Source organism: Rutilus rutilus (genome assembly GCF_951802725.1).
Source record: "Rutilus rutilus genome assembly, chromosome: 22".
Lineage (NCBI taxonomy): Eukaryota > Metazoa > Chordata > Actinopteri > Cypriniformes > Leuciscidae > Rutilus > Rutilus rutilus.
Window position 1 is genome coordinate 18043477 of NC_140227.1, and position 13528 is coordinate 18057004.

Genomic DNA, 13528 nt, shown 5'->3' on the forward strand with positions numbered 1-13528 from the left:
GTGCAAGGCTACGTGATTATATGACGATGCCTCAGGTGAAAGAGACGCTCATGGGCTATCTCTCCCTTGGGAGCTGACCATTAAAAAGCCAGCGCTCCCCACCAAGCCATGCAGAACAAAATCCACCCTGGTGGGTAAAGCGTTTCAGTCTGTGGTGGCTAAACCTCATGGGGTATTTCAGCTTGATGCCCCTGTGTCACCTTCCGGACTGTTCTGCGACTCCGTGAACACAGTCGTCAGCATGTTCCGGAAGGCGAAGAGGCAAGGGGAGGCCTTTGTGAGGTTTCTTTTCCTCAACGTGCTAATAAAATTATTATTAAGGACTGCCTCAAAATAGGACATATCAGTACAAAGACGGTGTAGAACTCGTTGTATCTTTTATATTCTGGTTTGGTGCATTATACCACTAGTTCACATACAATATATATAAAAAAAATCATAGAACCGATCGATAAACAATGACTACTTTAGTAAAAAATGGAAGGCTGCTACTAATTACGTGCATTTATTTTTTAATGCAAGCAACAACATTTGAATGAATGGCAAAATTGATCATGGTTCACATAGCAATCAAACCTTATTTTTGGATGTTTTATTTTCGTATTCATCCTCCCATGTGGAGTCCAACCAGCACTCATCATCTGACTCCATGTCAATAGGCTATTGGGAGTATATTGCAAACTCTCCAAGTACTAGTCAAGTATACAAAAATTGTATAGCAGACACACAAACCCAGACTCAATAAAGTGCTCAACCTTCCCTCTGTTAAGAGAAAATTACCGAAAGTATTTCTAGTAGGCTACAGTTCAGCAAAGAATGACACACCTCGAGTTGACTGAAGGGTTGCCATGTCTTCCATTAATGTTCAGACTCAGTAAAAAGGCTAGGATTTAACGCAGGTCTTTACAGATATATATATAACCAATGGTGAACTGGCACATATTTTTGCTCCAAACTTTAATAATAATCTTATAATAACAAAATTATTCTTACATAAAAATTCCCAGGATTGATGGTCTGTTTTTGATTTTAATACATAGATAAAAAGCAAAACATAATGACAGGAAATGTGACAATTACAGGAAATGGTGGCTTCCAGTTATTTATTCCCACGGAAACATGACTGTACACAGTTTACAAAACTCCAATTTATGTGTGCTTTAGTATGTTGCTTATTTGGTGAATTTGTAGCTAGAACTAATTACATTTTAATCCCACTTGACATAATTATTATGATAAAGTGACATGCAACAAATTTGGGGATTTTAATATGAAGACAGTGTACCGTTGTATATTGTGTAGCGTGCAGTAGCCTGTTCCACTCTAATAACGTGACAGAGATTAAACCTTCTCATTTAGAAAAATGTAACTTCCGGTAGTTTTTATATTAATTTGACATTCTGCTTTTCAATGCTCAGTGTGGTTTTGTATCAGTAAAAGCAACATTTTATCAGTGGGAAGACATTCATTTGCTTCAGAAATAGAAACCTTAATAATAAACCAAAACAGTATAATTTTACATGGGCTACTTCAAAAAGAATCACTAGTATAGCATTTATAAACTGTTTTTTCATTAGTGCAACCTATGCTTCATCATCACAAGTTTAATTTTTTGTAAAGCAGTCAAGCTTTAGTCAAAGTTGTCAGTTTATCAGTGAAGACTAAATTGAATTAATTTCTCAGTACACTTCATAATAAGCAAAAGTAAAAATAAAAAAATAAATAAAAAGTACAAATACAAAACCGTCAGTACATAACTTTTACTACAAGGCAGACAAATGTATTTTTATGATGCTATTTCTAATCTCCTTTTGTCAATCTGCTACCTTTTTCACTTTTCTACAGTCCAAGTGATGGAAGCTCACTGTTGCTATACGGTAACGAAAACAACTTTACAGCGTAACTGATTGAAAGATATACACAGGTCAGGATTCTTAAAGAAATAGTTTGACCTAAAATTAAAATTAAGTCATCATTTACTCACCCTAGTGTTGTTCTAATGCTGTATGCCCATCTTTTTATTTTGGACCACAAATTGAGATGTTTTTTTTTTTTTTTTTTTTTTAAGCCCTGCTTGTGCTTTTCCATATAATGGCAGTGAATAGCGACCAGCATCAAGCTTTTTTTAAAAAGACGCAAAAAGAATCACAGAATGATCTCGTGAGTGATTTAGGGGTATACGATAGGGTTTGGTGAAAAGCAAACTGAAATCAAATGTATTATTTAATGAAAATCCTGACCTTGGCCGTTGGTCTGTGCACAACTACGTGGAGTGTGTGTTCGTGAGACATATAGGGTGAGACTCGTGAGACTATCTGTGCCTAAATTCTGTTTGGGTGGGCATGGTTAACTGAACCACATGGTGACATGATATCATCGACGTGACGTGCAAAACAAACGTGGTAACCATTCTGTTGTTTTTTTATTGGGCGATTGCCCATGTCGCCCATGCCTAATTCTGCCACCTCCCCAGACAAACTGTTCTCGGGGCTTGAAATGATTAAAGGCAAATCTAACCAGCTCTCGTCTCTCTGATTTGTCCAATACAGCAAAAATAAAGTAATCAAGAACACTTTGTTTCACACGCTGAAGTTGTTCCATCTCAAGAGTTTCATGGAGGAAGAACTTGACCAGTGGGGCCTGGTAGTGCTGCAATCCTAGAGTCCCCAAACACTTCAGTATGCGTGTGATGCGCAGGTTATTGTGTGTATATCTGCAAAATCAAATTAAAATCTCTCACCACTGGAAATGCCTAGAAGTATTGAAACAACATGAAATTTAACAAACAGAATAAACATGACGGTAAAAACCTGTTCAGGTTCCAAAAGCGATCCATCCAGTTAGGAGCACGGTCCACCTGTCCTGTTGTTTCGTTGACCAAGCGTATACCATAGAAATCCAACATGAGCTTATATGATTTCACCAATTTCCTCTTTGCTTCTTCATCTTTACGAAAAACCTGGAAATCAATTCATCAAATTTAGTTTTTTTTATATCTATATACATTTGTTAAATGCCTTAACCAGCTTCTGAACTGAGACTGATGTGCACTATCCTGTCAGCCAAATACTTCTTTTTTAAGCTGGTTGGTAAATAGAGTTGAAAAACATCTAATTGTGTGTTTTAAACTGACCTTTATTTCCGTTTTTTTGAGCGCGTGTGCATCCGAATTAACCCCTCGCTCTTGTATTGGAAACAACCTGAAAAATTGTGAAATGGTTAGTTGAATTATGGTCATTCAAATGTGCTAAAACACTTTCAGTAAATATAATAGTTAAAACATTTAGGAGTGCAATAATGAAGTGTTACAGTATCTAACCATTGAATGTAGGAGTGACAGTCTTCCAGCAAGTGATATTGACCCTTCCACTTTTGGTGAAATTCATCAATGTGAACATCTGCGCAAATAAAGGTAATATGTTAAAGCATTTGCCTTTATTGAATGACACTTGTATTAGACAAATAACAATAAAATGTGTCATTTAAATATAGAACGAACAAAATGCCATACCACCAGGTGAAGATTTTATTTGACCATGGTAAAACTCCAGGTTATAGAAGCGGACCTTGACAACAACAATATCAACAACAATAAAAAAAAATAAAAAAAACACTAAACCCAGTTTTGATCAGACATGGCTAATTCTGAGTGTATACTGAATAGTATAAACTCTGTGATGGATTACTTACCTGACCTGGTTCATAATCATCGTCATCATTATCAAGGTTCTAGAGTCAAAAAAACAAACACAAAGTTATCATGTAAGACTGAGTAAGTTACTCACTAATTAGTGAGTAAATTAAGGAGTTTTCTGAAATATCTTTCTTTTTTTTCCCTTGCTTAGATGATATCTTCATTAAAAAGTGGCACAACATATAAACTACGCCACTCTTCCTTGTTTGAAAAGAGTTAAACGTACCCGGACACGATGCCGAAACTCTTGCATGTCCTTTGCAGCACACATGTTCCTGCGACTCCTTCTGCAGATCTTAACAAAACAAATCCCCAAATGAGACAGCAGTTTGTAAAAAAAAAAAAAATAAAAATAATAATAATATATATATATATATATATATATATATATATATATATATATATATATATATATATATAAATATACATATTATATATATATATATATATATATATATATATATATATATATATATATATATATATATATATATATATAGATGCTGCTCAAGCCTGCATTTATTTGATCAAAAATACAGAATTTTTTTTTAATATTGTGATATATTATTACAATTTAAAATAATTGGTTTTCAATTTATTATACTTTAAATTATAATTTATTTCTGTGATGCAAAGCTGAATTTTCAGGATCATTACTCCAGTCTATCACATGATCCTTTAGAAATCATTCTAATATGATGATTCATTATCAAAGTTGGAAACAGTTCTGCTGCTTAATATTTTTTCATAACCTGTGATACTTTTTTAGGATACTTTGATGAATAAAAAGTTTAAAAAAAAGAAAAAAAGAAGCAAATGTTTTAAAAATAGAAATCTTTTGTAACAATAATATACACTACTGGTCACTACTGGTTTTTTTTCTTTCTTATTTTGAAATAAGTCAATACTTTTATTCAGCACGGATGCTTTAAATTGATAAAAAGTGATAGTAAAGAAGATTTAGGCTATATTATTAGAAAATATTTTTTTATTTTGAATAAATGCAGTTCTTTTTAACCTTTTATTCATCAAATATATTAGGCAGCAGAACTGTTTCCAACACTCATAATAAATCAGAATATTAGAATGATTTCTAAAGGATCATGTGATAGACTGGATGTCACATGTGACACTGAAGACTAGAGTAATGATCCTGAAAATTCAGCTTTGCATCACAGAAATAAATGATAATTTAAAGTATAATAAATTGAAAACCAATCATTTTAAATTGTAATAATATATCACAATATTACTTTTTTTTTCTGTATTTTTGATCAAATAAATGCAGGCTTGATGAGCAGAAGAAACTTCTTTCAAAAACATTTAAAATAATAATGTTTCCAAACTTTTGGCCTGTACTGTATATATATATATATATATATATATATATATATATATATATATATATATATAGCCTATATAAATCATATTCACAGAAATATAATGGGAGGCTAATTAGCATAAGACAATGAGCCCAATTCAAGCTTCCATAAAAAGCAGCCTTCACTGGTGGCACGAAATAAAACAGCAGGCCTAACAGCAGGTGTTTAATGTTTAATATTCAATAATATTAATAATAATAATAATCAAATAAAATAAAATGAAAACGAAAATAAAACAAATATTTCTATTTGAACTCTTAACTGTGCAGTTCAAATGCAATGTCTAAGGCCTATGTCGCAGATTTTAAGGTGTAGGCTACATTTAGCCGCTGCCTAAGTAGCATATAAAGACGTAAAGTTGTAATTATGTTCACTTGGTTGTGCATTATTTTAGGATTAATAACAACAACCCGTCCCTAGACATCTAGGGAATGAATAAAGACAAGGTCGATTCTGGTTCAGGGACTTAATTCAAACAAACAACATGCACCTAAAACAAAACAAGACAGCACTGACGTCCAAACATAGGCTACCTTCTTTCTGGGTGGTTTATTTTGGTATTCATCCTCCCATGTGGAGTCAAACTCGCACTCATCATCTGACTCCATGTCAAGTATTGAAGTATTGCAAACTCAGGTTACTACTAACAAAACGCAGAGTCCGAGAATTTAAAAATCTCACAGCAGACACAATAACCAAGACTCTATAAAGTGCTCTGCTCAACCTTCCCACTGTCAAGAGAAAATGAAAGTCGAAGGTCGCAGTGAAGTTGAACCGAAAGTATTTCTAGTAGGCTACAGTTCAGCAAAGAAAGGAACAATTCCAGTTGACTAAAGGGTTGCCATGTCTTCCATAAATGTTCAGTAACTACGAAGGCTAGATCTAAAAGCTATGGAAGCTTGTTTCCGCCACAAAATAAAACATTTTAAAAGATAATTGCGACTTTTTATCTCACAATTGCGAGTTGTAAAGTCGCAATTGCGAGAAAAAAAGTCAGAATTCTGACTTTATAAACACGCAATTCTGACTTTATATCTCGCAATTCTGACTTTATAACACGCAATTCTGACTTTATATCTCGCAATTCTGACTTTATAACACGCAATTGCGACTTTATTTCACGCAATTCTGACTTTAGGCCTATATCTCGCAATTCTGAGAAATAAAGTCAATTCTGACTTTATATCTCGCAATTCTGACTTTATAACACGCAATTGCGACTTTATTTCACGCAATTCTGACTTTATATCTCGCAATTCTGAGAAATAAAGTCAGAATTGCGAGATATAAAGTCAGAATTGCGTGTTTATAAAGTCAGAATTCTGACTTTTTTTCTCAGAATTGCGAGATATAAAGTCAGAATTGCGAGATATAAAGTCAGAATTGCGTGTTTATAAAGTCAGAATTCTGACTTTTTTTCTCGCGCTTTATATCACGCAATTCTGACTTTATAACACGCATGCAAAATTGCGAGTGTAGGCTATATCTCGCAATTCTGACATATTTTCTCAGAATTGTGAGATATAAACGCACAATTGTGAGATATAAAGTCCAATTCTAAGGGAAAAAAAAGAATTGGATTCTATTTCTCAGAATTGCGACTTTATTTCTCACAATTCTGACTTCATATCTCGCAATTGTGAGGAAAAAAGTCACAATTCTGACTTGATATATCGCAATTGTGAGAAAAAAAGTCAGAATTGTGAGATAAAAAGTCGCAATTATTATTATTTATTTATTATTCATTGGCGGAAACAAGCTTCCATAAAAAGCAGCCTTCGTGGTGGCACGAAATAAAACAGCAGGTCTAAACTAAACTGGCACTTATTGTTTCTATTTGCATGATTCAATCTTTAATAACAATCTTAATAAGAATGTTCTAAAAAAAGTTTTCTATAAAACAGACTAACAGAAAATATGCTGTTCTATTCTTCATTTTAATACAGACATAAAAATGTAAACAAAATTACAGGAAAAAGGTCCCTTCAAGTTATTAATTCCTACTAAACAGGAGGCTATAAAACTCCAATTTATGTGTGCTTTAGGATGTTGCTTATTTTTGTGACTTTGTTGCTAGATCTAACTACATTTTAATCCCACTAGATAGAATTATTTGCATAAAGTGACAAGCAACAAATGTAAGAGTTTTTATAGGCTACTTATGAAGACCATGTACTGTTGTGTAGTGTGCAGAATGTTTTAAGCCAGTATTCCACACTGATAATTTAACAGAAATTAAACCCTCTCATTTCTGATTTTTGTAACAGCTTTAATATTCATTTTTATATCCATGACTCTGTTTGGCAATATGTTCAGTGTGGTTTTAACAGGCTCTAGCATTGTATTTGCATCAAAGACATTCATTTGCTTCAGCAGTATACCTAATAGCAAACCAAAACAGCATCTTTTTTACATTCTTTAACAGAATAAGATATTATTGCATTTATACACAGCATACACATTACATTTTATAGTGTATTTTTGAATCACGTAATTAATCAGCTAAATCATGTAATTAAACTTTCAAATGCTTCACACTTCAGCGTAAGGCATAAAAATACAATATTTCCAGTAATCTCAATAAAACAATTAATAAAAGTAGGTCAAATCAGAGAACTCACATATCTACCATTTACTGGTGGTAATTTTCGTAGTGCAACCTTAGCTTCATCATCACAAGTTTCTTTAATTAATTACTTGTGAAGAAGTCAGGCTCAAGTCAAAATTGTCAGTTCGTCACCGAAGAGACTAAATTGTCTTAATTTATCAGTACAATCCATAATAAACAAAAGAAAAACAAATATAGCAACAACATATTACATTTACTACAATACAGGCAAATGGACTTTTATTATGCTATCTCCTTTTATCAATCTGCTAAATCAAAATAGTTTTAAGAAGTCTTTAACTTATCATAAAGGGTGTTCCAATATATTTTCTGTATTTCAGTTTTGGGGAACAAACACGGAAACTCATGACGCTAACTTAAATGGCTTGCTAACGTTTTGTCACTTTGTACCTCTCCTTCCTTCTTGGCATCACTATCACTCAACTCTTGATTTTTCTTTACATCATTGTCTCCAGAGTTGCATGGACTGTTATCATCAGCATCACGTTCATCTTTATTATCTTTGTCTGAACCCGTTTCGACTGGCTGCACATCTGCTGCCTGCTGATCTTTTTCGCCGTTTATTTCATTTTCAAAACTTCTGACATGATTATTGTCATGTATTTCGTTCGTTATCTCATCGGTTTCCCTTTGCTCCTTATGTTCTTCCGTGTCATTGTCTTTATTCTCTTCATTTTTGTTATCTACTTCACCTGACAGAAACTTCTTGGGGGCCCAGACAAACTGTTCTTGGGGCTTGAAATGCTTAAAGGCAAATTTAACCAGCTCTCGTCTCTCTGATTTGTCCAATACAGCAAAAATAAAGTAATCAAGAACACTTTGTTTCACACGCTGAAGTTGTTCCATCTCAAGAGTTTCATGGAGGAAGAACTTGACCAGTGGGGCCTGGTAGTGCTGCAATCCTAGAGTCCCCAAACACTTCAGTATGCGTGTGATGCGCAGGTTATTGTGTGTATATCTGCAAAATCAAAGAAAAATCTCTCACCACTGGAAATGCCTAGAAGTATTGAAATAACATCAATGAAGTTCAACAAAAAGGAAAAGCATGACAGTAAGAACCTGTTTAGGTTCTTAAAGCGATCCATCCAGTTAGGAGCACGGTCCACCTGTCCTGTTGTTTCATCGACCAAGAGTATACCATAGAAATCCAACATGAGCTTATATGATTCCACCAATTTCCTCTTTGCTTCTTCATCTTTGCGGAAAACCTGGAAATCAAACGGTCAGATGAATTTAAACATCCTGTATTATTCAGCTTCTGAACTGAGATTGACGTTTCCTCCAAAATCTGACAAATCCTGTCAGCCAAATGGTATTGGTAAATATAGTTGAAACACCTAATGTAATCTAAAATCTAATGGCATGTTTTAAACTGACCTTTATTTCCTTTTTGGTGAGCACATGTGCATCCCAGTTAACCCCTCGCTCTTGTATTGGAAACAACCTGCGAAATGGTTAGTCGAATGATGGTCATTCAAATCTAAAACATTTTAAGGACACATAATAGTTAAAACATGCAATAATGAAGTGTTACAGTATCTAACCATTGAATGTAGGAGTGACAGTCTTCCAGCCAGTCATATTGACCCTTACACTTTTGGTGAAATTCATCAATGTGAACATCTGCGCAAACAAAGGTAATATGTTAAAGCATTTGCCTTGATTGAATGACACTTGTATTAGACAAATAACAATAAAATGTGTCATTTAAATATAGAACGAGCACAATGCCATACCATCAGGTGAAGATTTTATTTCACCATGGTAAAACTCCAGGTTATAGAAGCGGACCTTGACAACAACAACAAAAACAAATAATAAACCCATTCTTAAGCATCTGCTCCAAATCAAGACTACTTTGTGGGCTATGAATTGCTTTTATTAAGATATTCCTGCTTTGAAAGAAGTATAGATATAACGTTTCATATTCCTATTTCCGTGGTGACACATCAAGCTTGTCACTTGACACTTTGCATTGTATGTTGCATCAAAGTTGCATTTTGTATTTCAACTAGATTTTGCTATTTAAATACTTTTATAATGACCATGTTAGTTGATTAACTTATAGCAGACTCTATGAGAGCCGACATGTTTGTAATACAACGTGACCGAGTCAGAGCATGTCAGATTTACAACACATAAATACCTCCAGTGTAAACTTTATAATTAACTACACAATGTGTTAGACGCAAGTAAAACACGTTTTTAAAATATATTGGTGTAATGTTGCATCCAAAGAAATGCAAACATAACAACCAGAAAACACAGGGGGGATATAACATGTAGGCCTACACACCAAACAGCACCTGACAAAGCACAAGAGAAACACAAGGGCTATAAATAGGGGGAGACTAATCAACAGGGTTGATATAACACAATATCACATAAATTAAGTTCTTTCCTGTAGGCCGAGAAGGGCAAGCCTATAGACGTAACGCTCCAAGTTGATGCTTCCTCTGCAGACTGCTTTATTACGCTTGCGTGTCACGTGACCAGGGTGTAGCCTAATCGCAGCCTTTGCGGTTAAAAAATTGCGTTTTGTCATATTGCGATATTATCGCAAATGCAATTAATCGTTCAGCCCTAATAAAAAATAATCTGCTATTTAGATTAAATATACAGAAAGCGGTCTAAGAATGTTCCCTTTATAATCGCTGGAGCTTTTATTCACACGGCGTGAGTTTATCAGTTCTGGACATTAGTCAAAACTCTGGCTCAGTGACGCCAGTCAAAGAACGAAAGCAGATTTGAATTTATCAGTTCATCACTTCACACACTGAATGTTTTAAACACACGAGTGATACATGTGAAGGGTTAATATTTACAATAAAAGCACTAACTGATTGGCTGGACAGCGCAATCTGAGACGTTTCATTCATGTGTTTTTTTGTTTTTTTATTAACTTGTGGGGCGCATAATGAGGTGGAAATAAGACATGATGACAGTATAATGAAATAATGTAGCCAACACTGACATGCAAGTGGAAAATTCTGAGGATGCATTACTTACTTCACCTGGTTCGTCTTCATCATCATTATCATCATCATCATCATCATCATCTAAGTTCTAGAGTCAAACACAATCAAGTCAGATTGAATTTTGAGAAATAACAGTCTACAGCAGGTTTTCCTTTTGTATGATTTAGATTTTCACCTGTTGTTTGTCTATATGTTTCAATGGAAGAATGCGAGTAGACATGCTCATTTGACATAAAGGAGAGTGGGGTGAGACGTGTTAGTGGGTAGGGTAGGGGAAAGTGGGGTGAGTTGTGCCAGTTTTTACTCAAAGTGACTTTAAAGTGAGGCCATGGCAGTAATGCCTTCAACTTAAGGATGTACATATATTTCAGGATGTGGTGCATCCCTGAGAACAATAACTTTGGATCTGAAATAAATTGTTTCAGAAATGTAGCTTTTGGGAAAAAAGTGGTCTCATGGCACAACTTGCCCCTGGTGCGGGGGAAGTTGTGCCTTTGGGGGAATACATTGGGGTAAATTGTGCCAGTGATTTCTGAAGTAAAACAGAACATTTTAATGTTATGAACCATAATGCTATATGAAAGCAAGATAAATTCAATACAAAATGACTCATTTAAGGTTTATTTAGATATTGTCACCCTGGAATACCATAGCATGCGTTTTTCCTACTATGGTCAATTGCATAGGGATTTTGTATTGAACATAACTCTGGATCACAGTGTCAGAGACAAGGGGGCGGGCTCATTTTACTCAGACGACCAATCAGTCTCTCAGGATCATTGTGAAGCTATCAAGCTACGCCCTAGCAACCATTTAGAGCACCATAGCAACACAATATATGATATTTGTGAATCATTTCAGGCAAAAAGGCTTTGGCAATAGATGCCTGTTGACATAGCGCTGTCTGTCAATTATGTAACATATAAGAATAAAGTGACTAGGCTAATTTCTAAACATCCTATTGTGACATAGGCCACTTAAAAACGGAATAAAACTTCTCTTTAATAACATAGTGCAAACTCAAAACTGAAATCAGTGTTAGCTAAATTAAACAAATAGCAGGCAAGCCTAAGTCAAACAATGATGAGGCATGCCCATCTCCTCACTTCTCAAGATTATCCCCTGTGAGTAGGTCTAGGTGGTCTGGATCTGGCACAACTTAACCCAGGCCCTTTGGCACAAATCACCCCAGACCCACAAGTTAAAAAAACTAGCATGATCCAGCAGTTAAGAGCTAACATCATGCTAACTGCATAGACTCATTGTGTAGCCTACTAAAGCACTAAAACATGTGTGAAATGTTTTCAAACTTGTCTATAATTGTTCAGACACTACAATCAAAAAACCTTAATCATAGAAATTTTACTTTGAAAGGGAAAAAACTGTTTTTTGCACTAAAGTGTGCTTAACTCTCATGCCATGTGTCTTTCTTCTTTGGAGGATGAGTAAAAGTGATTGCGTTTCAAAATTATGTGGTCACATAACCAATTTCTTCTATGGTTTTCCAGAAACAAGGGGTGGAACTATTTCCCCCCTGGAACAAATCACCCCACTCTCCCCTAAACTGTGTTACCTCATTAATCTAGGAAAATATGCACACTTTTTGTTATGACAAAAAGAAGCTTTATTTTTTAAAGTCCCATTTTATGGATGTATGAATTAGATACTTTCATCTAATTTAGTAATAAGACACATTAGTTTTACCTCTTGTTCCTTTCTCCTTGTCAAGAAGGACAGCTGCATTAAAAAGGAGAGGCTGCTCAATGCAGAGCCATGGGTGGAGTGTGAAGTCCAGCTCCCCCTCTCTGAATGGAATTTGGCTTAATGGTTGGAGAAAGAATATCCAACCACACCCTAACCCGACCCATTACTCTATCCCCCCACCCAAGACTCTGCAGTGAGCACCACTAGTAAAAAGTGACACATCTTACCCCACTCTTCCTTATATCAAGATAATGAAACTTACCCGGCAACTATGCCGAAAGCGTTGCATGTCCTTTGCAGCACTCATGTTCCTGTTCCTGCTCCTCATTTTGTAGTTCTTTAAACACACACAGAAATACCAAATGAGACAGTTGTTTGTAAAAATCTTTTCATACTAGAAACAGAAAGTGGGAAGAATAGTAAATGGTGTATAAAACAACGTTCCTAAGCAAGATTCAGTGAATAACGTTGCACAGTCACGATAGGGGGAAACAATAAAGCGTTGTGCCCAAACTTACGTTCTTTCTGGGTGTTTTATTTTCGCATTCTTCCTCCCATGTGGAGTCCAACTCGCACTCATCATCTGACTCCATGTTAATTTGGCGAATATTTCGCAAACGCAGGTGACTACTAATAACACGCCGAAACAAAGTTGCCAAAATACGCACAGATCTTAACACACCCCAGATCAAAGACTTCAGAAACTTTGAAAAGTACATCAAGTAAAAAAAAACAACATCCAGAATAACCAGTCGAACAAACCGTGCTTAACACTCCCACTATCAACTGTCAAGACAAAACGAAAGTTGAAGCTCATGGTGAATCGAAAGCATTACAATTCAACAAGGAAGAACAACAGAGCTTGTGTTAACTCGAGGGTTGCCAGGTCTTTCTTAAATGTTCCGCCACAATATCCCAGAGTAAAGAAGATGTACCCAAATAACGTTTTATTTTCTAGCTTATATACATACACAGTATATCAATGTGTGTGAGTGCTCAGTTAAAGTATTTAACTATTTTGGATTAAATACAGTAGTTTCTGAGCAATCAAGTGAAGAAGGGACGGACATTTCAAGTGGATCTTCGACATGGTTAAGAGCTGTTTAAACTGGTAAACACGGATTTTTTTTATATAGCCTAT

The 13528-nt window shown here is 35.0% G+C and overlaps 2 protein-coding genes across 2 annotated transcripts; both read right to left on the bottom strand.

Moving 5' to 3' along the window:
• Nucleotides 1-1379: 1379 nt before the first annotated feature.
• On the bottom strand, nt 1380-5976 carry LOC311281616 (opioid growth factor receptor-like). Its single transcript, XM_084394667.1, has 8 exons — nt 5610-5976; nt 3921-3989; nt 3691-3729; nt 3512-3566; nt 3320-3398; nt 3134-3200; nt 2811-2959; nt 1380-2713 (listed from the first exon to the last, which is right to left on the bottom strand). The coding sequence occupies exons 1-8, from the start codon at nt 5682-5684 to the stop codon at nt 2374-2376; spliced, it is 873 nt and encodes a 290-aa protein (XP_084250793.1). The 5' UTR covers nt 5685-5976; the 3' UTR covers nt 1380-2373.
• A 1353-nt stretch (nt 5977-7329) lies between these two features.
• On the bottom strand, nt 7330-13282 carry LOC311281699 (opioid growth factor receptor-like). Its single transcript, XM_084394880.1, has 8 exons — nt 12906-13282; nt 12650-12724; nt 10715-10771; nt 9442-9496; nt 9250-9328; nt 9083-9149; nt 8765-8913; nt 7330-8663 (listed from the first exon to the last, which is right to left on the bottom strand). Exons 1-8 carry the CDS (start codon nt 13104-13106, stop codon nt 8057-8059), a joined length of 1290 nt encoding a protein of 429 aa, XP_084251006.1. The 5' UTR covers nt 13107-13282; the 3' UTR covers nt 7330-8056.
• Between the last annotated feature and the right edge of the window lie 246 nt (nt 13283-13528).

What these genes read in the sequence shown, in the direction of transcription:
- LOC311281616 (XM_084394667.1), bottom strand. Translation starts at nt 5,684, where the DNA reads ATGGAGTCAGATGATGAGTGCGAGTTTGACTCCACATGGGAGGATGAA. An exon ending in ATGATTATGAACCAGGTCAG is followed by an intron (nt 3,567 to 3,690) that starts GTAAGTAATCCA and finishes GTTGTTGTCAAG; the next exon opens with GTCCGCTTCTATAACCTGGA. An exon ending in CGCTTTTGGAACCTGAACAG is followed by an intron (nt 2,714 to 2,810) that starts GTTTTTACCGTC and finishes TTGATTTTGCAG; the next exon opens with ATATACACACAATAACCTGC.
- LOC311281699 (XM_084394880.1), bottom strand. Translation starts at nt 13,106, where the DNA reads ATGTACTTTTCAAAGTTTCTGAAGTCTTTGATCTGGGGTGTGTTAAGA. An exon ending in GCTTTCGGCATAGTTGCCGG is followed by an intron (nt 10,772 to 12,649) that starts GTAAGTTTCATT and finishes GTTTGACTCTAG; the next exon opens with AACTTAGATGATGATGATGA. An exon ending in TCACCAAAAAGGAAATAAAG is followed by an intron (nt 8,914 to 9,082) that starts GTCAGTTTAAAA and finishes TTTGATTTCCAG; the next exon opens with GTTTTCCGCAAAGATGAAGA.